General features: G+C 36.4%; 2 protein-coding genes across 3 annotated transcripts in view; both read left to right on the top strand.

The window, feature by feature from the left end:
* The first annotated feature begins 465 nt into the window (after positions 1–465).
* Positions 466–11,789, top strand: LOC116295948 (protein O-linked-mannose beta-1,2-N-acetylglucosaminyltransferase 1). The gene is made up of 9 exons (XM_089027279.1): positions 466–930; positions 4,348–4,439; positions 5,746–5,928; positions 6,313–6,619; positions 7,602–7,870; positions 8,537–8,710; positions 9,132–9,199; positions 9,890–10,183; positions 10,968–11,789. The coding sequence occupies exons 1-9, from the start codon at positions 648–650 to the stop codon at positions 11,281–11,283; spliced, it is 1,986 nt and encodes a 661-aa protein (XP_088883405.1). The 5' UTR covers positions 466–647; the 3' UTR covers positions 11,284–11,789.
* A 1,868-nt stretch (positions 11,790–13,657) lies between these two features.
* The window catches only part of LOC116295933 (uncharacterized), a 31,220-nt gene continuing 17,110 nt past the window's right edge, over positions 13,658–27,767 (top strand). For both annotated transcript variants that reach the window (XM_031703888.2, XM_031703887.2), the window contains exons 1-6: positions 13,658–14,318; positions 18,203–21,810; positions 23,756–24,167; positions 25,698–25,815; positions 26,339–26,435; positions 26,939–27,100. In XM_031703888.2, coding sequence (XP_031559748.2) covers positions 18,351–21,810; positions 23,756–24,167; positions 25,698–25,815; positions 26,339–26,435; positions 26,939–27,100 — 4,249 coding nt within the window. In that variant the 5' untranslated portion in view covers positions 13,658–14,318; positions 18,203–18,350. The remainder of the gene's footprint in view (positions 14,319–18,202; positions 21,811–23,755; positions 24,168–25,697; positions 25,816–26,338; positions 26,436–26,938; positions 27,101–27,767) is intronic.

Raw genomic sequence — 27,767 nt, 5'->3', positions numbered from 1 at the left:
AACCCTCGAAGATTTATATCCCAGTGAATTCTAAGCCGGATTAGATTTTGGTAGATTTGTGCTCATGTCATTCCTCTTAGCTTTTATACATCAGTAACAGAAGAGAAAACTGTATGTTATAACGATGTCGTAAGATATCGAGTAACTATGGCGACAGCATTGAATGTAGAGAATTTTCCAGATTGATCCATTTGGGAATATAACAAAACAGTATTTTCCTTTATTCACGAACCAGGAGGATAAATACGTAGTTAAAAACATTATCATACTGTGAAGCTTCGTGATTTTTTGAATTTGTTCGTTGAATTTAGATTTAAAGAAAATTCTAAGATTTAGCCGGTTTGTAAATCGAAAACCAATCATTTATAGAGCATACTTGACCTGGGGGAGAGAATCGTGTCAAAAGATGCTTCATAGGGAGGGGAAGGGGAAACACAAAACACTAGTGCCCAGTCTTCGGGACAGTAACAGCGCCGCCGACCGTTCATGAATGAACCCAAGCTAAGACTATTAGACATTCGAATGAAAAATGTTTATGTTTCTATGGAGCGTTTATTAGTTAATTCAAATTCTTTAAGACCCTAAAGCACGGATACCAACAATGACGTTACATACAATATCAGATCTTCAACATTCCTCGTAAAAAGATGTCTTCTTCGTCTTCTTCATGGCGTCCGAATCCAAACGCCAAACCGTTTCATCCGAATTCAGCATTTTACAGCATTTCAGTTCCATGCAAAAAAGCTCCTTTACGCGTCCAAAAAAGAGGGATATTCGGACGTGTAGTTCAATGGATTCTAGTGGTAGTTCTATGTGTAACTGTAGTTATCAACATAGCATTTATCCTGGATACGACAGCCAAGGCGAGAGAAAACAATTTCAAAATGGAGAAGGACGCGTATGAGGACAAGAACCCACTCGAGAAAACAAGTAAGGGAAAGATAAATATTATAATGCTATGTCATGAATCTGAGTTAAATTCTCTATTTATTCATGTATTTAAGGAATATGTATGTCTAGCTCCAGGAATTAGACATTTGAATTAAATTTATATAACATTTTATGGGTGTATTTTCAATTTGTGATTGTAAAAATTTGATCTGTGTTTTTTCTTTCTAAAAAATAATGCCAGAAAAATGTTTGAAATAATCTGTCTTTACATCTAGGATTTTAGAGTTTTCTTTTTAGATCTTTTTTTTGATGCGATGGGGAACTTTAGATTCAAGATTTATTATTTAATTATACTTAATAATATTTAATTTGCTATTTGAATCCTTCCAAAGGAACATTTTAGCTCAATGTACGTAGCATAGCTAGGTCGAGAGGCTAAGGGTCAAGTTGTAATATATGAAAAAAGTAACTGACTTTAACTTAATATACAATTGGTATTCTAGTAGGAGTATGAATGTTCCCAAAAGCCTTTTTTTCTTTTTCAAATCTAGTTATATTCCCAAATGTTAAGCTTGGCTGCATAATAATAATAATAATAAATATTTCTTATATAGCGCCTCTTCCATAAATGTCCAGTGGCGCTTTACAATAAATTCAAAACTAAATTATCCTAAAAAATACTAGACCTAAAAAAGAAAAATTAAATCAAGAGCTAAAGTACCTTAAAATTACTTAATAAAATATTAATAAAATTGCAATAATATCCCTAAATAATTACTAAGAATATACAAATAATCAAAAAGTGCTCTAGTTTTTGACGTGGCTTAAATAAAATCGCTATATACCGATTTAAACAGATGCGTTTTCAATTTAGACTTAAAGCATTCTAAAGATTGGCATAGTCTTATATTCTGTGGCAGGTCATTCCATAATATAGGCGCAGAGATAGAAAATGAGCGTTTGCCATACGATTCTAAGTTATAAATTGGAACTACTAATTTCTTATCTGATGCTGATCTTAGAGTACGCCTAGGTGTGTAAACTTCTAAAAGATCAGTAATATACTGTGGTGCTAATCCAGCTAAAGCCTTATAAGTAATCAGCAGTATCTTATACTTAATTCTTTCCTTGATCGGCAACCAATGTAGCTTGAACATTATAGGTGTTATATGGTCAATCACATCAATATTCGATACAAATTTGTCCTCGGATCTAGTTAGAAGCAGGTCCAGGGTATGGCCCTTCTTGTGAGTAGCAGGTACGCACATGGTTTTTGTAGTCAAATGATGTGATAAGATCAAGGAACTTCTTAGCTGAAACATTATTTTCATCATTCACATGAAAATTGAAATCCCCTGCGATGAGGACATTTCCACTACCACGGTCAGGTACAAGTTCTTCAAGTAGAGTTGAGAATTCGCTGAAAAAGATGGATTCATTTAAGTTATTTCCTTTTGACCGTGGAGGCCGATATAAAACAATTATTCGTATAGACTTTGATACTGATTTCACGGTTAAATCCATATGCTCAAACGATTGAAACTTCAGATTCTTGTTATTGTGCTTTAGATGCAAAGACTTTCTATAGACAACAGCAACTCCACCGCCACGTGTTTCTCTCGGGACATGTAGAAATGCATAACCATCGGGCACAATCTCGTTTATTTCCATTTCGTCGATGTTCCCGGGAGAAAGCCAGGTTTCTGTTAAAGCCATGATATCTACTTTGCGGTCAACAACGTAATCATGCACGAGTGATGCTTTGTTTTTAAGTGATCTTGTATTTAATAAGCTGAAATGCATCGCTGAACTTGGTTTGAAAGACGGAACCATAGGTGTACGTGCAATTGTAATCAAATTGTTCTGCTTGGGTCGTTTATAATACATGTTCATATTCCTGGGCCGTGCTGTAATTCTTGTTGAAATGGGGAGGTATTGTTCACTGTTCCATTGCTCATTAGTATTCAAAGTCGACCATGTATGAGCAAAACCTGAAATAAAGTCTTGAAAATTGCGATGTGGAAGACTGCAATAATCCTCCAATAAAGTATGTTGTTGACCACCAATCCTAGTTGTCGGTGTGACAAGGTTTCTGCGTAGATTATTAAACCTATATTGGTCATGACTTACATTTGTGAGAAAAGAATCATAGTCATTCCAATGGGTTACGATCTCAGGGTTTGAAGTAAGACCAGAAATGCCATTACTGAGAAGTTGAGTTTGATCCAGAACTTGTGTTCTTGTTTTTCTTCGCGTGATTCTTGTATCCTCTGGTCCTGGCTGTGGATGCACATCGCCACAGAGACTAAAATATGCTTCCAAGATAACACTGGAGTCAAACGGTAGAACAACTAAAGTGGCTCCCCGTGAAGAATATTTGACGACAGCGACACTGAGCGAAGTTGAACAGCGACAATTTAAAACTAGACGTTGTGTAAGTGGCAGAAATGAAATGCCACAAGAACTGTTTGCTATCAATAAAACGAAAAACGCCAAAAGTCGGAGCACACTAAAACCATGACCAGCCGCCATGTATGCATGTGTATATCAGACACCAGCCATTTATGATATAACTCGCCACTCCAGACCTGCTTATTTGGGTTCTCTCATATGAAGTAAGCAAAGCTTACCTAATGATAAGGTTAATTAATCAGGTTGTTACAAAGAATGGCAAAACCATGAAAAGTTTTTCTCTTTCAAATAGTTATATTCCCAAATGTTAAGCTTGGCTGCATAATACACCAGCCATTTACAATATAACTCCACCCCAGACCTGCTTAATTGGGTTCTCTCATATGAAGTAAGCAAAGCTTACCCTAATGATAAGGTTAATTCACCTTTTTGGCGCTAGCTTGAATTGTGTTAAGGTCACCAAAAAGTTCAGATATGGTTCTCAGATTTCCATACAAATTCACTGACTTTAAAGAGAAAATTTAGGTAGATTTCTTTAGTTAGCTATCTTAACAGCAGTAAGAAAATTAAGCTTCAATCAAGCTAGAAAAATTATTATTTACTTGTATTTAGAGAACTAACTAAACATTAACCATGTAAATAGTTCATTTAGTGTCAGTACATTTGTACCAAGACTCGAGAACAATGTCTGAACTTTTTGGTAACTGTAACACAATTTTAAACAATTTATACCCTGTGATGGCTAGTCCCAAAAAGGTGAATTAATCAGCTTGTTACAAAGCTGAGTGACAAAACCATGAAAAGTTTTAGTTATGCTGTATGTCGGTATGACAACTTATAACCCATTCTTCTGCTAAACTTAAAATTTTCCACAAAAGTAAAATAAGTTATAAAACTAGCTGCTGTGAATTCTAAATAGTTTTGCATGTTGAAATTAGTTTGTTCTGCAAACTTGAAACTACTTAGCATTAGTTTGTATTAAATTGAAAATTACAGTGCAATTATGCCTTTATTTTACTAAACTTCTCAATTATCTTTTCTTAGTTAAATCAATGGAAGAAAATGAGAGTCATAAAATTCATATTCAAATTTATTCAAGCAAAGATTCAGCTGTCATAACAGTTGATGGGACAAAGGTATGGCTTGTGAAATGAGTTGCTATTTGTGATACATTTATATGATACCAAGATCACAGACTGCAAAAGCATGATTTAGAAACTAGTAGACATTTCTGCTATACCATAACTAAAGAATAACAACTGATAACTATAACTATTGTTATCGTGGTAGTAGAAATATGACCATGCAATCTGACTTTATTCTTCACTTGACACTTCGACTCAGGTTATCGAAACGTCAGTCACATCAAACAGTTCTTCTCAGGACTACATCCACCCGGATGATCATAATACTTCGATTAACATAACTAAAGAATGAAATAGATGAATAAAATATGATATTAAGACGTGGCTTTCCACACTGACAGAGTGGCTTTTCATCACTGAAATTCCAATGGAGTAAAAACCCTCAAAACACAGGAGAGCTAGAACCAATGAGCAGCTCTACTCACACATGACAGAGCCTGGCAGTAAATAAATACCCAATATATAATGAAACTTAAATTGACTTATCAACCTTTAAAAATAATTTTATATTTTCCTTAGCTTTCGACCGACACGGTCATCCTCAGAGGAACTAAAATGAATGAATGTAGTATCAAATACATCGGGGAAACAAGCAGAGCTCTTGGAACTAGGTGCAAAGAACATCAGGCGGCTGTGCGTCTGAACAAGGCAGAAAGATCAGCCTTATCCCAGCATGCACATGAAACGGGGCACTCAATCCAATGGGATAACATTTCAATCGTTAAAAAAGAACAAAGATGGAACCAAAGAAAGTGGCTGGAAGCATGTGAGATATCAAAGCAAAAGAACATTATTTTTAATAGAGACAGTGGCAGAATTCTGCCAGCAAATTACATAAATCTTTTGTGATTTTCTATGCTCTTACTTTCAGGTTTGTGTGCGCGATTCTTTTGCTCGCACATATGTACAACGTTTGATCACATAGTTTTTGTTAATATTGTAACATATTTTAGTTCCTCTAAGGATGACCGTGTCGGTCGAAAGCTAAGGAAAATATAAAATTATTTTTAAAGGTTGATGAGTCAATTTTAGCTTCATAATATGAATCCAACCTACAAAAACCTTTACAACCCAATATATATTTCCTTTATCAAATATTATCAATTATCATGAAAATGGACATACACTTCTACAGGCATTTTAAATCTTATTTAAAACCTAATTACAAATTAACTTAATTTTATAAGAATTCGAAACAAAATTGCCTTAAAGTACCCTTTTTAAAGGCCTATATAATATAGCTTGACAGGAGTGACTGAATTTATTTTTCATTGGTGTTTTCTTTATAAACTAATAGGTCTTAGTAGCAACTGACCCAGAAAAGGGGCGTGGCATAAGTGCAGTGGTCTTAAACCAAGCCACCGGTGCAGTTATGGCCACCAGAACATTCGATACCTACTCATCGAAAGAGGACTCTGATTCACTGGTGCTGTTTGTCAATATGGTATCTGATGGACGAATTCTTTGCTTTACTGTGAAGGTAAATAATAAATTTGTAACATGGTAGAATCTGTGGTGGGATGATACAATATTTGGTTGCACAAACATCTGGGGTACAAACATCTTTTGTTCACCAAGCTAGATCAAGCTTTATTCTCAGTTATGGACACATTTTTTTATTTGTTCACCAAGCTAGATCAAGCTTTATCTTCAGTTATGAACATACATTTTTGATTTGTGCAAAAGGATGGGGGGGGGGGGGGGGGAGTAGGACCAGGACCGTTAGCCCAATCACCATCCCTGGATCTGTCGCTGCAAGCTGCCAGGGTCTATCATTTTGAAAAAATCTCGAGATAATACTGACATCTCTCAATATTATTGGTCTTATTATTATCATGATATATAATTCATTTTTGGCTTTCAGGATGAAGGTTCAATGTCTTTAAAAACTACTGCCAGAAATTTAATGAGAATTCTTGGAAGTGAGAACTTTGGCCGCTTTGGCTGGCGTGACACTTGGGGTTTTGTTGTTCAGAAGAAAGGAAAAAGATATGCAGAAGGCTTTCAAAAGTCAAAATCGCTTGACACCTGGGCTGAGCCTGTTTCTTTTGAGGTGGCAGTACCATTGCAGTTGGTGGAAGAGAGTGAGTGTCATTGGGAAGATACAGAGGGCAATAGAAGACGGAAAGACTTTTGTAGTAAATATGAAGGATATGGAAGTATATGCAGCTGTAAGTATCTATTAGAGTTAATTAGGAAAACACAATAATTATTATTAAATGCAAATTTAGTTAATCTTAATGTGACCCCCTCCTCCCCTCTTGTACCTTCCTCACTGTGCCACAGGGATCCCAAGTCACTAAGAAAGTAAAAGAAGAGCAGTGTATTGTGGATTGAAGGAGCCTAGGCATGACAATCATTTGTCTTTGGCTTGCCATACTATGTAGACACTTTTATTTAGCTTGGGTATAATAATTTTCAATTACAGACCAATTGTCATTCCCTGGAGAACCATTTCATTGTTTAACAGTTGTACATGTGAGACACTTGTAATTATACACTGTACACCTCAAACAATGGGAAAACACACCTATACTGAGCTACTAAAAACTAAAAGTAACTAAAAACATTTTGGCTAAAACTTTGATACAAAATAAAATTATGTACCCAAACATATACAAGTACAATATACTGTAGTTTACAATGCTCGCATCTGTGGTGTACATCAGATACACCATGGTGCTTATGTATGTAAATATTTAACATTTTATTTGCCAAAGGCGAAGTTGATATGGGAGAATATTTGCTGAGGCTAAATAAAACTGTGAGGTAAATATTCTCAGATATTCGCTGAGCCTGAGGGGAATGATTGTTTTAGAACTCTTAACACAAGTGAATTTTAGAATATACAATGGAGACAGAGGTTTTTTTTTTCATTTATTTTAATCTCTGCCAACAGCAAACATGGACAAACGAGCAAATATTAAGTGCTTGTTATATTCACCTTAAGGCAAATAAGATGTAAATTATGACCTATTTATAGCACGCCAGATTTACATTATCATATTCGCTTGTATAAAAATACTATATTTAATATTGTTGATATATATTGCTGTGGTTTTTGTGTTGTCATTTTTTTAAAAGACCATTCCAAATGTGGTATATCTTTGATGTTACAAGGCATTATTAATTCCATTTGTGCTCTATCCTTAGGTTCAAACCCAGCGGCTATCGACATCAAAGCAGAGTCTCTACCTAATAACCAACAGCTTGAGCTTCCAGTAGCAGTGATAGCCAGTAACAGACCTCATTACTTGTACAGGATGTTAAGGTCAATGCTATCTGCCGTGGGAGCAAAGCCTGATAAAGTGACTGTATTTATCGATGGTTATTTTGAGGAACCACTGGCTGTGGCGAAACTGTTTGGTGTTAGGGGAATACAGCATACACCAGTCAGCAGTAAAAATGCAAGAATAGCTCAGGTATTACAATCTTTAGTTATGGTATTTCTTTAGTTTGATTTTTTCACAGTATGGCAGTTTAGAAAGCTCTTTAAATGCTCTCTACAGTACCTCTCAATCCCTAGTTCCAGGCCTAGATCTTGAGCAGCTTTTATATCCTCATTATATAATATATTCTGTGTTGCCCTACATAGGACACCAAAATTAATTACTAGTCATTCCAAGATTGGGGAAAAAACTGGCTTTTCTATTAACAAGTTTGAACGCAATATTATCGAGTGCAAACGCAATGAACAAAGCAAAAAATTGGAGGATACAATGCATGGGCAGATCCAGGGGTGGTAAAAGGGGCGACTAGTCACCCCCCAAGGTTTTGATCAAATTTCTCAGTAATATCATTAGTAACAGTCACCCCCCTTTTTCTCAAGTTCCTGGTAAAACCTTTGTAATAGTCACCCTCCTTCTAAAATTCCTGGATCTGCCTCTGACAATGTTTCATAAGAGGTACGGTAAACCAAGTTTTTGGCTCTAGTGAGAGCAGGACCTAAACTGGCAGTGCTGTTAGCCTCTGTTGCAGATATTATATGTGGTTATAACATATATATTATATAACATTGTGGGAGAGTTACAGAAGATGTCAGCTGCACTGCTGGTGTTGTAATGTGGTGGTATGGATTTATTTTTTAGCATTATAAAGCAAGCCTTACAACAACCTTCAACCTGTATCCCAAAGCAGAGTACATGATCATTCTAGAAGAAGATTTGGACATGTCTCCCGATTTGTTTAACTATTTCCAACAACTTATTCCTCTGATGAATGTGGATGACAGTATTTACTGTATATCTGCTTGGAATGATCAGGTAAGATCTCAGTGCTGGAATTATGACTGCAAAAGTGCTTCCTCTATGCACGTTTGTGGGTTTAAACCACAAACCCACCAGTATGTGAGTGTAAAGTGGTTTTTGGTTCTCCAGTTTTTCTCCCTAATGGCAGAAAACGATACATCTCACTTCTAATTAGATTGTGAATTTACAGACTCAAATTATCAGTCATGGACTCGTTATCAAAAGAGCTTTTAACTTACAAAACCTTCACATTTACTCAAGTATTTTTTTTACCTTTGCTTCTTATTTAGGGGTATGATCACAAATTAGGCAACAAGGCCATGCTATATAGAGACAGACTCAAATTATCAGTCATGGACTTGTTATCAAAAGAGCTTTTAACTTACAAAACCTTCACATTTACTCAAGTATTTTTTTACTTTTGCTTCTTATTTAGGGGTATGATCACACAGTAGGCGACAAGGCCATGCTATATAGAGTGGAGACCATGCCAGGATTAGGCTGGTTAGTACTGATGTATATGCACAAAACGAGGCATTTCTTTACAGATTCAGTATTACACCCAATAAGTGGAATCCAGAATGTAAAATGTGACACTGTCCTATACCCCACAAAGAAGCCATTAGACCTCAATTTCCAAGGTCTTACACAAATTCTGAGGTTGAAAACCCCTGAACCTCCTCAATAGTATCTTAATTACAGTGCCCAAATTAACTTTGTTTTGTTTTCTATGGATGTTGACAAGGGCGGAAAACTGAAGAATTAGATACTTTTTTTATTGTTTTGCGTTGTGTTGGAAGAAACGGAAGAAACTCAATTAGCCCACCCCCCCCCCCCCCCCCTAAACTCAATTAACCCCCTCCCCCTAAAATTTTGGCTGGATCCGCCTTTGGTTGAGGAAGAGCTTTAGCCTAAATGACACTAAATGACAAGTTCACTGCTTCAACATTCCCTCCTCACTTTTGAACCAACGCTCCCTACCCATCCATACAGGGCTGTATATTGACTCTCGTTATTATATTTAAGTTTTCAAAGTTATTAATACTGTAGCAAGAAGAGCTTGAAACTCTTTGGTTAACACCAGAAAGGTGCAAGGACTCTCCTCTTGTTTTTGTCCCTCCCTCCTCCCCACCCACCCGCCCTCTGTATATATTTATATGTTCCCTTCTTATTGTATGTGTTTGCATTTCCAAGGGTATTAAAGCGTAAACTCTACAAAGATGAGCTTGAACCGCAATGGCCAACACCAGACAAGTTCTGGGACTGGGACATGTGGATGCGACTACCTGAGATACGAAAGGGTCGTGAATGTATCATACCAGACATTTCGCGGACATATCACTTTGGTACCAAGGGATTAAACATGCATCCGTATTTCCAGGAATTGTACTTTAAAAAACACGCTTTGAACACTGAACCTAATGTCAAATTAAACATAGAAGTTATGAAAAAAGAGAATTACGAGAAAGAGATTGAACGATTGTTAAGGTGAGTATATAATTTTAAGCTGCTATATTTCATGTTGCAGAAGAATATTTCAGAGATTGTCATGGCAGCCATTAGCCATGGTGTCAGAGACACTCTTGCTCCAGTATGTCTTGCCTCTATCACTAGGTCACTACATGCTCCTTGGATATTTAACTCGACCTCTTTTACCCAGCATTTGGGTACCACTCCTAATGCATCATGGGATTTTGTAGGTCAGTTTGGTCCAATTCTCTTGATTTCAAGGTTGGCATAACTGTAGACTCGCTTCAAGTCTCGCTCGATATTTCTTCCTCAGCAAACTCGGATTGAAATAGTGTACTTCCGGTTATGACGACTTTCAGAAAGCCATCGTATCCGGAAGTGAAGTGAATCTGAGTTTGCAACGGGAAAAAATTAGAAAGCGAGACATGGAGCAAGTCTAACATACCAGCAATCCACTAGCCTCTCAACTCGAGGGTCTCTGGTTTGATTCCTTGACTCGATCAGCATAACATTTAGTTAGAGTTTGTATAGGTCTTTTCCCTCGATTCCAAGCGTTCTCTGGACTTTCCGGTTTTTGTCTCTTACCAAAACCATGCTAAGTTCCAATTCGATCTGTGAGCTAGCAGTGCCATAACTTGAATCAGCCCAGAGGTCTTTTCAGGGTACTATTGAAGGTTTCAAAAGGTTCATATGCTACAATGCATGGCGGACCTTGATTTAAATGCGCGTGACGTGAAAACTCAACTGCACCACATTTTGATGCATTTACACTCAGCAACATATATATTTACCTTTTTTTCAGTATTGCTGAAGTGCTCGACCACTCCAAGAATCCGTGCGCAAACTCAGACTTTATCCCCCAAACAAAAGGAAAGACTTATGTATTTTATATCAAAATGGATCACCCGACTGACTGGGTAACCTGGAATAGCGTATCAAAATGCCTTCATATCTGGGACTTGGATGTTCGTGGTTTCCACAAGAGCATGTGGAGACTATGGTTTAATAGTAATCATATTCTAATTATAGGTTCTCCTGCTTCTCCTTATTCCAAGCATAAGCCGTCGAATGTGAATCCTATATATATTCCTAAGAAAGAGACACCAAAACTAAGATAATAACAAAGTTTGTTTTTATATGTCAGAAACTCGACGGACAAAATCTGTTTGTGATACCGTGGCTTCCAAAATGCTGTATTTTTTTCAAAGTTCTCGCTGCTCGTACATCTTCATTTGGAGTAACCTATTTTCGCGAAAAAAAGCCTTTATATATCACCGCATTCATTTTTTTTTATCAAAAAAAAAGTTGGACTAGAAGACGTAATATAAACAAAACGAATAACAATCCGAAGTCATGATGAATTTTTCGAGTTCTTTTTGCTCCTAGAACGCGCCTGTATCCGTCATTTATGCGATGCCGGAATGCAATTATTTACAGGACAAATCTGAAATATTGTTAGCCTTCTGCATTTTCCAGTCAATTTCCAGATTTTGATGCAAATATTTAGGCTGTTGTTTTGTAGGCTATAATTTTCTTGAGCGGTTTCGAAGTTAACGAAAAAAAATGTGCGCGCTCTTTTTTATTTTAAGAGAATGAATATAATATTATACGATTAAACTAAAAATGTATAGTGTTTTGGGGGGGGGGGGGGTGGGAGAGGTGCGCGATATCGCTTGTATGGTGACCCTTCGTTTTGCCAATGCCTCATCATGTCCTTTCCTTTCCTCTTCCATCTTCTCATTTCCTTTTTTTTTTTAATTATTATTATTGTTTTTTAACTCTCGAGCACACGGAGCTTTGTTCACCAAGGTCTTCAAGGCTCATTTGTACACGGTCCAGATAATCGCGCGATCCCTGGGAGCGAGTGCTTAACTTTTCTTAATTTGGTAATAAGCTTTCATGCGAACCATAAACGACAACCTTAACAGATTATTTGACTGAGCAGAGCCTGGTTGTCTGGTCTTTAAGGGCTTTAGAGATTTAACGGGAAGTAATTTTGGCGAAATGCGCTGAAACGTTTTGTTCTTTTCTTTTTAATTTAGTAGAGACATGGTTTACTAACCATGGTAAAGGCGTTTACTACTAAGCAGAAAAAAATGTCGGTGCTCAAGACAAAACTAATTTTGGTAAAATTATTCTATTTCTAGCTCACGTTATATATATTTTATTTTCATTATATTTTTCTTTTGTATTATTATTTATTTATTTTATTATATTTATTCATTTATTTATTTATTTTTTTAATTATTTTATTTTATACCTCCTGTTCTTTTTATTCATTTATTTTTCTTTCATTTTGTTTTTCTTTCATTTCTTTTTTTCTTCTCCCATTTTGGTTTTGAAGTGGATCCTTAAATCATTCATTCATCTCTCTTTTCCTTTTTGCTGCCCCCCTTCGTTCTTTTATTCTTTCTTCATCTTTCTCTCTTTCTTTCTTCAATTCTTCTTCCTTCCGTTCTCTCCCTTTCTCGTGCGCTTTTCTTTTATTCTCGGCTTCGTCTACATATTTCTGAGTCAGTCTGACTCGATAGCCCGATTGTGCAAATCAGAAAAGAAAAAAAAGAGTCGGAAAGTGAATACAATACTTTGTACTCCCATCTTTCACTGAATGCGGGAAGGAGCTATGATCGTACGAGGAGATTAAATTCGATCATTAACTATGATTAAATTTAAAGTATATTTTGAAAGGGAAAATAAATCTTGCTACGTTGAGACTCATGGTCTGTTTCGCTTGTAGATTCCGGCGCATGCGATAAACCGGAAAGTGAGAAAAAAATGATATAAATAAAATGAATGACAGACCTCAGCTCTGAACGAATAAATTCTATAGTGAACCTTAAAATGCTGCTTCTGCATCAATAAAAGCAAAAAATGTAATCTTTTTCTTTTTTTCATTATATTTCAATCGTGGTTTTTCTCCGGCACTCTGGAACGACCAAAGGTCGTCTTGTGGTCATCTTTAAAAGCCATGTATTTGCAACAAGGAAACGCGGTCAGTAAAACACCGGATTTTACTTATTTACACTCAAATGGGAAACGTAACCCGGTATGAAATTCTATCCTAAAATCGCAAAAAAATTGAAAAGGTCATTAAGCTAAACCACTTTTTTTTCCCGCGGAGTTCCACGTGCTTGAAGGTATACCTAAGTGGTGTTCGTCAGCTAGATGCCCTTTACGAGAAGAAATACCCCTAATAAAGTCTTTAAAAATAACCTAAATATCAAAGACGTTTGATTCAGTGATTAATACAAATGTTTTATAGCATTCTTGGCGGTTGTTGATATACAGATATTTCATTTGCCTATAGTTTACTAGGCTGTCATCGCGCGAAATGAGGTCAAGCACACAGGTCTCAAAGTTACAAGCACAGTAATCTGAGATCAGCCAATCAAAATACTCTATATATTTTTGACCTAAAGCTAATTGTCGATCGACCAATCAGAGGGGTTGTTGTGTTGAGCATTTGTATGCACTCCCGCAAGGTTTCCTTGGCAGAAACAAACGCTGGCTCTGATGTTCAATCAAGCAGAGTATTAAAAACAAGCATTTTCTATTATATTGACTGCTCGGAATTGCTATCTATTTTGACTAGCGACTCGAGGCTTTGGTGGTTGAATTATCAAGGTGACCTGGAATTTCTAAAACAGTGAAATCTTGGATTCTGGCAACGTCGATCGTGACATCAAAAATACGAGCCTTCACGAACGTGACTTCTTAAGGACGGCATCCCTACGGCAAAAATAGCCTTTTTTCAGTATTCGAGTGGTATATCAAGTCAAAAACCATCCTTGTGTGTAGTATAGGGATCAGTATTGCTGTATAATTATTTGATTTGGATTTATTTACGCTGGAAGAGAAAGAAATCTGAACAGATAATTCGGGACTCATCCACCCTTTGTTTTGCTATCTGGACAAGAAGAAGTAGTGGATTTGTCGTCGACGCGAATGAAATCTTTGACAGAAATATTTATTCTGGCTGCACAGATGGATCAAGCTTCAAAAATGTCGGTGAACTGGGATTCATTTTCCAATCGCTAAAATTTTAGCCTAGCCACAACAATGGCTTTGAAGTAGGATTTGAACCAAAGATAATATAAAAGCCAAGAAAAGCAGTTTAAAGAGAGAACGCAAAACCACCAAATACACTCGACTGGTAAGTCCAGAATAGTCTTTTTATGATATTCTCAGCTTAATTTACACTAGTATTTCATATAATTTGGGCGGTTTTTCCTTCTTTATTAAAGCGATAATTTTTTCTGCCATTTTTATGTGCAGCGTTTGGAATATTGAAATATTTTTTTTCGGCGCGCGTCTGTTTTTGACATCTCATGTCATTTTAATCAAACTACGATAATATTCACTTTTTGAACCAAAAATAATCTTCGAAGCAGTAGAAATTCTAAATTCCCACACAGTAGAGTCAAAATTGAGTAAATCAAGAGTATTGTCATACATTTAATTTAGTATTAAAGTAAAAAGAAAACGCCTTGTATTCGGACGCGGCTCCTGGAGATGAAGAAATAATGAAAAAATCGTTTTATCAATTCATGAGCGTTGCAATCTGTATAAATATTTCCTTTAAACCTTACGCTTTTGTATCATATAAACAGCTGCAGTAGGTATTAAGCCGAAGAACGTGGACAAAAGCCAAGAGAAAAACCCGCATAGTTCTTGAGAATCGAAAATTTTAATATCCCATGTATCAATCTATTCTCGAAGGAATTTATAAACATCTCAAAATTCATTTTGATGTTGTTGGTTTTTTATCGTTTTAATCATGTTTTTCCAGACTTTTCCTTTCATTTGAACTCAACTAATAGTCACCACATATTATCAAAGGAATTCGCAGATCGCTTCTGTTTACTAAACAGTCCCTTTGTTTCCTGCACTACTTTCTATTAAATTTAAAAACGGGGTTTTCTATTGTTCTTTTGTAAATATAATGACATCAAACAGAGACGCCCTTATGATGAAATACCATTTTCCCATTTCTATTTTCCCATTTTATTTTTTGAGCGAAAGAAATCAAATTCTTAAAATCAAGGATTGAAACACTTTTGAATCACTTTTTAGAAAAAAAAAACATATTAATGTTAGTATTTTCCCCCGAAAATTTTATTTAGCTATGTTGTGTAACTTGAAATATCCTTGAGTCTCTTGTAAAAGTCAAATTTCAACTTAGCATATCATGTTCTCAGATCGAATTTTCTTAGAATGGATTCTGTTGGATTATATTATTTAGGTATAATGAACTAGTAGGTGTGTTCTAAAATAAGTCTAAGATATCTTAAATGCAAAATACTGCCCTTTTGAAAGAGGCAGAAAAATTTTTTTTCATTAAGTATATATAATTAATATACTCTCAGCTTCAATTATTTGTGCTTGGCAGGTTGGAACTGACTCTTGATCTAAATGGCAAAATATATAAAATATGACTACATGTACGAAACACTGCTCTTTTGATAAAAAAAAGGTTGCTTATTTTCATTACTATTTCATGTTTTCCTTAGTGATCTTCACTCAAAAGATTGCAACTAGGTTTTTTATCTAAATAGGCAAATATGTTTAATATTTAATGCAACATATTACACTTTTTTGAGGGTAAAATTTGAATACTCTCATTTCATTTGAGTTTCTAACAGCTACACATTCACCCTGTTTTTCAAATGTATAATTCAAGTAAAGAACACTTTGTTTTAATTCAATTTATACAATCCCCTGACATGTGACAGACTCGAGTACTGAAAATGTCTTGGGATGACCAATGTTTGAGTAAATTGACATAATTTTATGATTTATTCAAAAAATACTGGTTCTACAAATTAATTTATTATCCATTGCTAAAAGACAAATGTTGACGTATTTAATTGTTTACTTCATAGCTAAAGTACAAAAGTTATATGGTTATTATGGTTAAATTTAAATTTTACCCTTTGTTAAAAAAGCAAGAGCATGACATTATCATGTAGATCTAAGACACACACACAGTGTAATAGAATATCACTGAGTTATAACCACAAGGTCAAGCCTTGTATGTTTATGTGTGTTTTAGAAATGGAAACCTAAGTTATACATGCATGTGCATTCACAAGGATAAGTCTAAAAGATATTTTTATTATTAGTGATAGTGTCAAGTAGCTACCAAATAGGACATTCTGATTGGTCACTGGAAATTTGGTACTGACAGCGATTTTAATAGCAGGTAATTATTGCTGTCATACATGCCTTTTAATGATTTCCAGATTTGAATATGCCATGAAAATTCTATGACATTTCAGAGTTAACATTGTATTTTTTCTCTTAATTTTTTTTCTTCAAAAAATTGCCTTTGGTTCATACCATGAAATTAAAAGGTTTGAACTTAAAGAATATAATTCATATTTCTGCTCCCAGTTTTTTTAAAAGTAAATTTAGCTACATATTTATCATTAAGTAAAAAAATATGATATATAAAGGGTGATATTAAGCGTGGTTTAATTATTACACTAGCAATTTTGTTTAGTGGATCTCTGTGAATAGCTCTTCAAGCATGTTCGAAATTGCAGCTGACTTGACTGCAAAAATATTGTTAGTGTAAACAGGCCCTAAACTGTATTGAACTTAAAATGTGTTTGTGAATTTAATGTATATTTTGAATGGGATTTAATTGATATCGCAAGCTTAGAACTATTATTAGTAAATTGTATATGATATGCTTCAGTGAATGAAATATCCAAGAAAAGATAAAATTGCGCGATATTGGACCTCATAATTCAGTTTTCACAGAACATTGACTCAGCTGAAATGAATATTCAAAAGTCCTGAAATAACTAGCACTCTAAGTTTGCTCAACTACAGGTATTGAAAGGTTTCTGAATCAATCTTTTTGACATCATTTGAATTGGAACATGCACTGTACAAGTCTGAACCTTTCTTTGTCAAAGGTATATATATTTTTTATAAATATAATTAATTTAGTTGATTAATAGTCAAAACGTAAGGAATTATGCTGAAATACGTAATCAAAGGAAATTGCGCATTAGCCACGTATTATACAACATGCAATTTCTATCATTGATTATTTTTTGAAATAATATTATCAACAAAGCTTTATATTTTATTCTAAATGTCACATCACATTGCAGACCATGCTAGTAAGCATAATACAGATAGATTTTTTTGAAAAATTACTCCTGCCAAGTAGTACATTAAATAAGATAAGAGATAGATTTAATGATAAAAATTTACATGGCCGTAGCAAAAGCAGACTGAATTGTGTAAATATTAACAAATACAAAATTATTAAAATTATATACTAAATATTACATTAACTAGTAAATAACATATAGAAGATATGAAAAATATACATTGTGTTAAAGTATACTGATCTTCATTCATCACAAATTTTGATCCTCGACTCATTCATCACAAATTGTAATCCTTGATTCTGCCCTTGATTTTGACATATTAAATTCAAAACCATAACTTTATTGACTGTTAACATTTGGGGAAAATCTTGAAAAAGGGGGATATATTTAAAACACAAGTGAATATAATGAATCCGGCATGCTCATTGGTAACAATCTACATCTTATGCTATTGGTGCATGCTCCTTTTTGATTTGTGCCACTGGCAGAGATAAATAGAATTTGAAAAAATATTGGTTATGTAATAATTTCACTTGTGTTAAAAATACTAAAACGATTATTGTGAAGTGAATGGGAATATTTACCGAGACGTGAGTCTTCAAGCTGCAAGATAAGTATTCCCTGATATTCACTTCGCCTTGGGCAAATAATTGTTAATTATTACTGGATTTACTTAGGTATTTCAGGGAAATTCTGTTTGATTTACATCTATTGAATTTTGCTGTTTTTTTGGGGTCACAGTCAGTTGTCTGGAATCAGCGATAAATAAACCCAGCGCACCATAAACAATGAGTTATTTTGTTTTAAATGCTGGATAATAAAACTCTTCACTTTGAGATTGTGTAGTATCTGAGAGTATTTTGTAATTCTGTATTAATATGTATATTTATTATATATTTTTTGCTTTCAGAATTTTAAAGGAACAAAGAACAAAAAGTTTGTTTCAAACACATCAATAAACCTCACTGCTTCTCAACCATGTTCGGAGCTCACAAAGAGATCAATTAATACAGTCGGAGATCCATTGGACAGAGATTCCAACTTTGGAAGACAACAAAATGGCAAGTAGATACCATGATGTTGAATCCAAGCAGTCCACTGACCACCCGAGGAGACGCCATCCTCTTGGACCAAGATCCAAGACAATGATTGAAGAAACCAGCACTTCTAGGTACCGCAGTCCAGGAAGCGAAGAATCTCCAGGGCTAGGTAGAAGATATGGAAGTGCAAGATACCATAGAAAAAATACGGATCTTAAATCCTCTGATGATACAACAATTTCTCCAAGTTATTCTCAGGGGATATCGTCAAGGCGACCAGTTTCCACAAGTGTCAAATACACTAGCTCTGTTGCAACACCTACCAGGCCGGCTATTAACCCATTACATTATGGGCGGAGCTCAAGTTTTTCACATGAAAATACAGCGTCACAGTATTCAGTGTCTAAATCCAATAGTAAAGGCCCTCTGTACCTTGACTTTACGCGAAGTGGATTGACCAGTAGAGAGAAAACAGCAACTACTGGGGAAAGGGATAGCCCTATTCTCTCTAGATTGCAAACCTCATCTTATAAGACAAAGTGCCCCTCACCAACTCATGAAGACAGTAGAGTTAAACCTGACAGAACAAGAACGTACTCCCCTACTTTATACCAAAAAGACAGAGGACGATCAACTCCTTCTCCAGATATCACAAAAGGCAGTTTATCAAGAAGTAGTTCTCTAAGTTCTAGGGGTTCTAGTACCGTCTCCAGCAGGAAAAGCTCAGCAAGTTCTACTGGTAGGGACAGAGTAGCAAATTTAGGGGGTTACTCTGGACAAACATCCCCAGATGATACTACATCACAAAATATATCCCTTCTCAGTCAACACATTGCTAGGACGTTTCGTCCCGAAGATCGTAGAGGCTCGGACGGGGCACTAACAGAGCGACCACCATTCTTGCGGAGTTATTCCCTTCGGAGTGATTACACCTCGAGGTATGTTCAACACCAAGTTCGTGAAAGAAAGAACTCAAGTCCAGTTCAAATGACTTTACACAAACAGGCTAGTTTACCGGTGAAGAAGGATAGCGCTTTGCTTGGAGAAAAAGATGACGAACGTTCAAGAAAAGGAAGTTGGTTGCGGTCGAGAAAAAAGGCTACTGATTCGCCAGAGAACATTAAAAGGTCGGATTCAAATTACCCATCTAATAAAGAAAAGAAAGTCTCTCTAAGCAGTAGGCTGTCATCTTCCAATGAAAGCAACACAGAAATTCCACAAGCTCCAGCAAAGAGAAAATTTTCTGTACCAAGTAAGTACTTTTCTTCAAGAGACACAATGTCATCTGGGGGAAGCTCTGAGGTTCTTGACGTGACAGAGATTGGTAGAGCCAGGAAAAAGTATTCCCTCCCAGGGAAGCTTAGCTTTAGGAAGCGAAGCCCCAGTATTGAAAGAACGGCCGCTACAAGTAGGTCCGAACCTGGTAGTCCTGAAAGGTATTTTGAAGAATTAAGACCTGGTAAATCTGGTTCTTTTAGCTCAGATTCAGAAAAAACTGTTGGATCGGTAATGAGAAGATTTAAGTTTTGGGATAAAAAGGAAAGGCGTTCTCCTCGTTCGAGGTCTATATCACCTGAGGGAAGGGATGCTGAACAAACTGAAAGACTCTTGGGTAAAATAAATGTTGGTAATACTGCCAAACCTAGTGAGTTGAGCAAAAAGGACACGGAAAAAATATCAGATTCTGAAATTAAACTTGAAGAAACAAATGTACCACTAAGCAAGAGTGCAGGACCTGAACAAGTGGAAAGAAAAACGTCTTTCAAAAAAATAGACGTCAGCAAAAAGGTTTCCATACCTAAAGAGGAAACAGAAAATTCGACAGACAAGAAAGACGATTCGCTAACTCGAGGACAGAGAAGGGCACGGTATAGAAGAGCAGCGGGTGGCTTTTCAAAGTCAATGGATGCAGCTGTAGGGGTTTCTACAACCAGCACTAATGACGAAGAAGAACCATCATCGCCAACTTTGGAAAAGTCTGAGAAACTTAGAGAGAGGAGACGACGACGCCAGCTCGAGAGGGAGAAATTCTTTGCCTCAATGGCTGAAGGAGACATAGCTCCCCAAGAATACAGACCAAGAAGGCTCCGGTTAAAGGTGTCACGGAGCATGGATGCTCCGGAAACTGAGAAGCGTCGCTCCCAAACAATCGCTTCTACAGATCATGTAGATATTATAGATTCTATTCTAAAAGAATCGCCGCACTTGTCTGAAGAGAATGTGAAGCCGCCGTCAATCAAGGAAATGTTAAGTAGGTACATATCTGAAGATGACTCATCGAAGATTATCCTAGAAGCGCACAAGAAGAAGAAACCGGAGGAACGACCGCACAGTATTTGTGGGGGTGCTCTTTCGCCTGATGAGATGAAAAAGTTTGAAGATATCAATTTTTCTCTCGCAAGGAAGGATTCCTCAGATGAGCCAGGAGCGTTAAAGAGGGTGGATAAAAGGTTTTCTTCTGAGGATGATACTGATGGACGACATGAAAACAGTCAGGGGAGAGATTTGCCTTTGAATGTCGTTGGACATGAGCAGGAGGTCCAGAAGACGTTACCTAAAGCTGAGAAAGAAGTTGAAATTTTAGAGAGTGAGAAAACTTCGAGAAAACTCTCTCAATCTGAAGATTCCACGGACTCACACCTTAAGTCTTTGTTTAGAAGACGAAAGCATTCCCATGAAGAAGATAAAGGAAAGAAAAAAGACAAAGAACAAGAAAAAGAAAGGATCAAGGTAAAGGAAAGAGAAAAGAAAGAAAAGGAAAATGAAGAAAAAGAAAGAAAACAAAGGGATAAACAAAGGCATAAAGAAGAAAAGGAGGAAAAACTTCGAAAGGATAAAGAGAAGCAGAAAATGAAGAAGGAAGAAAAAGAGAAGGCAAAGGAAAGATTAAAGGAAAAAGAAAGAATGAAAGAAGATGAGAAGAAAGTCAAAGAAAACGTGGATAAGAAAAATAAGGAAACTAAAGAGAAATCAAAAGAAAAGGAAAGAAAGGATAAAGAAAAGAAAGAGAGAAAGCACAAATTAATGGAAGAACAGAGGCAGAAAACAGATCTTAAGTTTCAAGAAATCGCCGAAAGACGACAAAGTATTGAAACAGAAAGAACCCAAGGGCAAGAATTAGAACAGAACGAAGTTGGAGAATCTACCGAAGGTGAACTTCCAAGGGAAGGCTCGGTATCTGCGCTACTCGCCCTGTTTGCTAAAACAGAAGCAATTGAAAAGCCTAGACACCCTATACAAATTCACAAGGTAAGACCAAGAACTCTAGCCGCCGGGATTGCACCAGAGATCATCAAAGCAGCAAGAGATATGGTGGAAAGAAGAGAGAGGTTCAGAGACCAGTGTAATACTCAAGATGATTCTAATGTTAACACGAGGACGGCTGCGCGCCCTGATAGTATTATTGAGGAAGGGGGTGCTCTTCAAGAAGAAAACAAGAAGAAGGAGGAAAAAGAGAAGAAAAAGGAGTCCAAGAAATGTAGGTTGATCTATTTGAGTGTTTTATCTATTCATTTATTTTATTATTTATTTATTTTTATTTACTTTTTATTTTTATTTTTTAAATTTAATTAATTGTTTATATATATATTTATTTATATTAACTAATTAATTTAATTTATTTTATTTTATTTTTTTGTTATTTTTATTATTTTTATTTTTATTTTTTCCGATATTGGCAGTGATATTTGTATTAGGCAGACCCTCCCTTCATTAAACGGACATGACAAGTTTCCCAGTCGCTAGATTTCCATCCCATATTTACTGTAAAACAAACCTCTAAGTAGAGCACACCCTTCATTAAACGGCATGACTAGTTGGCCGGTCTAGTTAAGACAACGGTTGCAATCACTTGAGTACGGTGCCTTTATTTACTAGAAATACTTTAAAAAACACATTACAGTCGTCTCAATTACACGCGCGGAATTGTCGTCACGACAAAGTAGGTTTTGTTCGACTACGTCAAGCGAAGTGTTTCCATGACATTGCTGGGCACGTGACTATGGAATGTCATGGAAAAGCATTGCTTGACGTCCTACTTTGTCATAACCGTCAAATAACTTCAAACCATAGATCTACGAATAAGAACCATCTAATACATGTAACAAAAACACTAAGGAAAAAAACGTATTACCCAACGTATTGTCATATAGTAACCGTTAAATAACATAATACATATAGATCTTTACCGAGTGACAAAAACACATTTCATAAACATAATACCTATCTACAAATAAGACCTACCTAATAAAGATGACAAAACACTAAGGAAAAAACGTATTACCACACGTATTGTCATATAGTAATCGTTAAATAACATAATACCTATCTACAATTAAGACCTACCTAATAAAAACAACAAAACACTAAGGAAAAAACGTATTACCACACGTATTGTCATATAGTAACCGTTAGATAACATAATACCTATCTACAAATAAGACCTACCTAATAAAAACAACTAAACACTAAGGGAAAAACGTATTACCACATGCATTATCATTTTATCTAGAGATTTGTATTCACATGCTGACATGCGTTACGTATACCATCACTAGAAACACTGAATTACGTCTGACTCACTTCAGATAATTTGTCGTAATCTGCTGTGTCTAAAGGTTATAATAAAAATAATGGACTCATGCGGATATTAACATAAAACAACCATGTAAATGGACCAGCAGATCGCTATCTGTCTCGTCTTTGTTTGGCTGTGAAAATCATAACACGAAGAATAACATCCAACACCATTAGAACCTGACTCACAGATACGATGAGGAACAATCTTCCTTATATAGAATTGCAAAGTCAATAAGGAAACTCCACTAGGGTAGTTTACTCAAGGCTATAGACTTTTCTCCGGATTTCATATCGGATTTCTTTAAAATGTTGATTGTTTAGATTGCAAATATTTGGCGATAAGTCGATAGGCTGTCGAATAACATTAGGTCAGTGTCAAACGTACTTTCACACGATGGTGGTAATAATTGAATGTTTAGTGAAGAATTCCGGTTATTGCGCTTGTCAAGAAACCTGTCCTAAAGCTATTTCTAGGGACATAGGAATTGTTCAAACGTAGTTGTTTTGTGGGTTTCGAAGATCAACGAATCGTCACTCTCCCTCACTATCGCCTGACAATCATTTCATAATCATGTACTGTACTTATACATAGATCTGTCAAAATTAGGGCTTCAAAACTGTAACGATTTTAACATAAACCAGCTTTGTAGAGCTTGTGTCTTCAGAAGATTCAGAAGAGAAGTGTCTGTAGATATCACGGTTGTAATTCTAAACTTTTTTCCCTTGACGTGACTATACGTGTTATTTTAATCACAAAGTTGCAATGTCGGTTATAATTCTAAACTTGTTTCCTTGACGTGACTATAAGTGTTATTTTAATCACAAAGTTGCAATGTCTTCATCAGCACACAAGTTAAAGAAGCCAAGGAAAGTCTCCTCTACTCTTCGTCCGTTTGGAATGATGAAGACAAAATCGGAGTCAAACTTGAACCATCCTTTTGAGTTCATTCATGTGGACATCGACCTTGACAAGGAAGAATCCGAAAAACCAGACGAAAAGACAAAAGAAAGTAAGTTTATAGAATTAACTCCAGTCCCCAAGAGAACTATTCCATCAGTGTTGATTCAAGCCATAAAAGACCATCAAAAAGTTGGTGACACGAAAAAAGAGAAGGAGAAACCAATTGCTTTGGACGACGGGCTGGAGGATTTCTTCAATGATTCAAGAAACAAAGTCGAAAGGAAGGATAGTGCTTCGTATCCTAAAGTGGATCTGACAACCGCGGATTTCGATGCCATCTCACTCCAAACCACATCGTAAGTATAGACATTTTCTTACGAGGTATATGTAATATTTGGGTTACCTGCCTCTGTTGTTTTGACACCTTAGATGTGAAATTTCACACTTTCGACGCGCAATCTTGAAAAAAGTTATGTATTTATTTGTTTATTTATTTATTTCATCGAGTACAATTTTAGATGTATTAAATACCATCTAAATACATTTTGTCGAAATGGCACCCACTTTAGAAGCGCATTTTAATGTGACCTTTCGCAACAAATGTTTGCCCCTAAAAATATTTTTTGGGCTTAAATATTTAGTATTTAAACCAAGAAAAAGAAAATGTTTTCTCGTTTGATGCGTAATGAAAACCTTGGATGAATTATTGATTAATCGGAATTAAATCCATAAACAAGGAATACGGTGATTATAATTGTGGTATTATGTGTTGGTCAAATTAAGGGTTAATGTATCTATGTGGACAGTGGCATGCTTTAATGATACTCAGCAGCTGAAGGCAATGCTATTGTCCTGTACAAATGCTATGACATGAATTAATAATTGTTCTGCTACATGTTTTTATAACTGTGGCCTTTAAATTATAACTGCTTTTCTTATTTTTCTCTTTTTTCTCTCTTTCTAGACATGAATTAATAATTGTTCTGTCACATGTTTTTATAGCTATGGCCTTTAAATTATAACTGCTTCTCTTATATTTCTCTCTTTTTCCTCTCTCTCTCTCTCTCTCTCTCTCTCTCTCTCTCTCTCTCTCTCTCTCTCTCTCTCTTTCTTTTTTGCATTCTTCCGCTTGTTCCAGTATTTCTCTCTCTCTTTCTTTCTTTCCCACTTGTTTTCTTTCTTTCTCTTTCTGCTTTCCTTCTTTCTTTCCAGGTTCTTCCTTTCTTTCTTTCTCTCTCTTTCTTTCGTTATTTCTTTTTAATGTGTGACTGAAGTATAAGAGCGTTGTAAAACGTTTTCCCCCTTCATATATAACAATGTCTTTCTCTGTGTTCCTTAGAATGATTATATATCAATATTATACATCAATGTTTTTCCCCTACTCACAGGCAGCCCAAACAAGGTTCCTGTGTAAGGGCTATAAGGGAATGTATGGGAGTTATGATATGACAAAACAAAAATGTTTCACTCAACAGTTTGCTTCAAAACTTGCTGCAGTCTTTACTTTTCCGCGTACTACCATCAAATGTCAATTCGGGGCCTTAGATCTAAAAGCAATTAGCCATGCCGAGGTATTGGCAGAAACTGGGTCGAGTTGGCATTGCAGTGCATTGTAGGAATCGTTAGGGGAAGAGATAGACGCCATCTTAAAAATTGTCCCTAAAACCGTCCCATACTGCAGTGCCAACTCGACTTAGTTTTTCCCTCAACCTCGGAATGGCTGATAACAGACTAGCATGTATGACTAAAGGTCGAAGGGATAAGGAAAAACTAGATTCTGATCCTTCTGATTTCGATCCCGACACTAATGTACATCAGTCCTTTTACAGCATTGCTACTTACATGATCTTGTGCGATAATAAATTATTGATTACTTAATTTTCCAGACAACTTAAATCAGCTGGTGAAAATAAAATGCACCTGAAACCCAACAGACGCCATGCGACGAAGAGTAACCCAATCAAGGCTTTACAGGAGAGAACAGATCTCAGAACCGATACCGAGGTATGTCACCTTGAAAACTCGTTAATACAGAAACCTCACAAAGACCAAAGAAAGGGGTTTCCAGTTAGATCAGATTTTAGTATGACTGTGGAAAACTCGCGGATGGAACGTGCTGTGCCGCGACCGTGACATTGCTGTGATCCAGCAGTGATTGGTTCATCCGAGACCTTACACGGCCACATGAAATCTATTGTATTGGGTGCTCGTATTTGAATGAGTCTTCCATGAGAAAAGATTGGATCTCAAGGGCGAATCCAGGAATTTTAGAAGGGGGGGGGGGGGAGGGGTGACTATTACAAAGGTTTTACCAGGAATTCGAGAAAAGGGGAGTGACTGTTACTAACGATATACTGAGAAATTTGAGCAAAAAGGGGGGGTGACTAGTCACCCCTTTTACCTCCCCCGGATACGCCCCTGGATCCACTGTGCTACACACTCAAGCATTTGTCGAGATGTTTAATCGTATACTTCTATTGTATTACTGTCATTAGAAGCCTTCTAATTTGTTTCGTACTTCTGATAGCCGCCACGAACGCCAAAGATCGAAAAAAAGCAAATCACAAGTGAACATCCTGTCATCAAAAGGAAGAAGAAGAAGTATAAAGATCCTGACAATCTGTGTAGGTTTAATTCTCCCTGATATAAGGTCGTGTCTTATCCTTCAACCTTCAAATTGTATGGACACCCTGAAACAACCTTTGGGCTGATCAAAGTCAGGGCACGACTAACACACAGATCTAACCCTGAAACAACCTTTGGGTTGATGTAAGTCAGGGCAGCACGGCTAACTCACAGATAGAACGCTGAAGCATTTTCTGGGCTGATCAAAGTCAAGGCTCGGCCAACTCTCAGTTCGTACCCTAAAACAACTTCTGAGCTGATCTCAATCAGGGCACGGCTAACTTACAGGTCGAACGCAGAAACATTTTCTGCATGGGTTGATCTAATTTGGGGCAATCAAAGAAACTAATAAGTTATAGTAGTAATATGATAAACGGAAGCCGAATCGGTCCCAGACGTGTGGAATTCCTTCTCGTTGTCTGGGTTACGTAATTTTGAAAAAGTAGGGATAGCATACGCCTGCTATGACGCATGTTTCGTTTTTTTTTTTCTCTGCTTCTAGGGCGTCGCCATACTATCAACTTAGCAGAATCTGCTATTGCTGGTCTAGCCAGCACAGAAGACTTCACTAAAGTAACTTTAAGGAAAACAGCCGGCCCAGAGAAGGCCAAGGAGCAGGATGATTACCGAGGGACAAAACCAGTCATGTTATTACACATCAAAGGTAACATTAATGTGCGATATGGACCGGTAGGTCACGTGATCAGTTATCGCTCAAGTGGTTAATCTCGGGGGGGAAATGTGTTTTTGATTGAAAATTGATGGGGCCAAACATTTTAGCCAATTATATATTTGAAAAAAAATATGGGTTGCGCAATTAAGTGGGGCTTAAGCGAGGCGTTCGTTTTGTTATTAATTTGTGTGGGCAAAAAGATGCGCAACTGCCGGAAAAAATATAGAAGAAATGTTCTCTTATGTGTTTTATCTGTGTACTATGCGAGCTGTCCTGTTGCAACCAGACTATTTTAGATTTTACCGATGGACCGTCAACTACGAATAGAACGGTTTTCGTATGAGTGGGAAACATACGGTACTAACTTTCGGCACGTATAGGGTAGGACATGCTGTAACGTTGAAAAGACTTCCCCAAAAGAATAGTTATCGTATGAGTGGGAAACATACGGTACTAACTTTCAACACGTACACGGTATGACATGTTCTAACACTGAAATGGCTTCCCATAAGAATGGTTTCTTTTGAGTTGGAAACATGCGGTACTGTCTTACAGCACGGACACGGTACGAGGTGCCGTTTCATTGAAATTGTTTCCCATTGTCTTCGAGTAATCCAAGCATTTATAGTACGGTTACGTTACGGCTACGAAAACGCTG

Source organism: Actinia tenebrosa, unplaced genomic scaffold, assembly GCF_029948245.1.
Source record: "Actinia tenebrosa isolate PJP-AT-01 unplaced genomic scaffold, QUT_ActTen_1.0 PGA_scaffold11__36_contigs__length_13525064, whole genome shotgun sequence".
NCBI lineage: Eukaryota > Metazoa > Cnidaria > Anthozoa > Actiniaria > Actiniidae > Actinia > Actinia tenebrosa.
The sequence above is the reverse complement of the archived record's forward strand: the minus strand, read 5'-3'. Positions and strand labels throughout refer to the sequence as shown.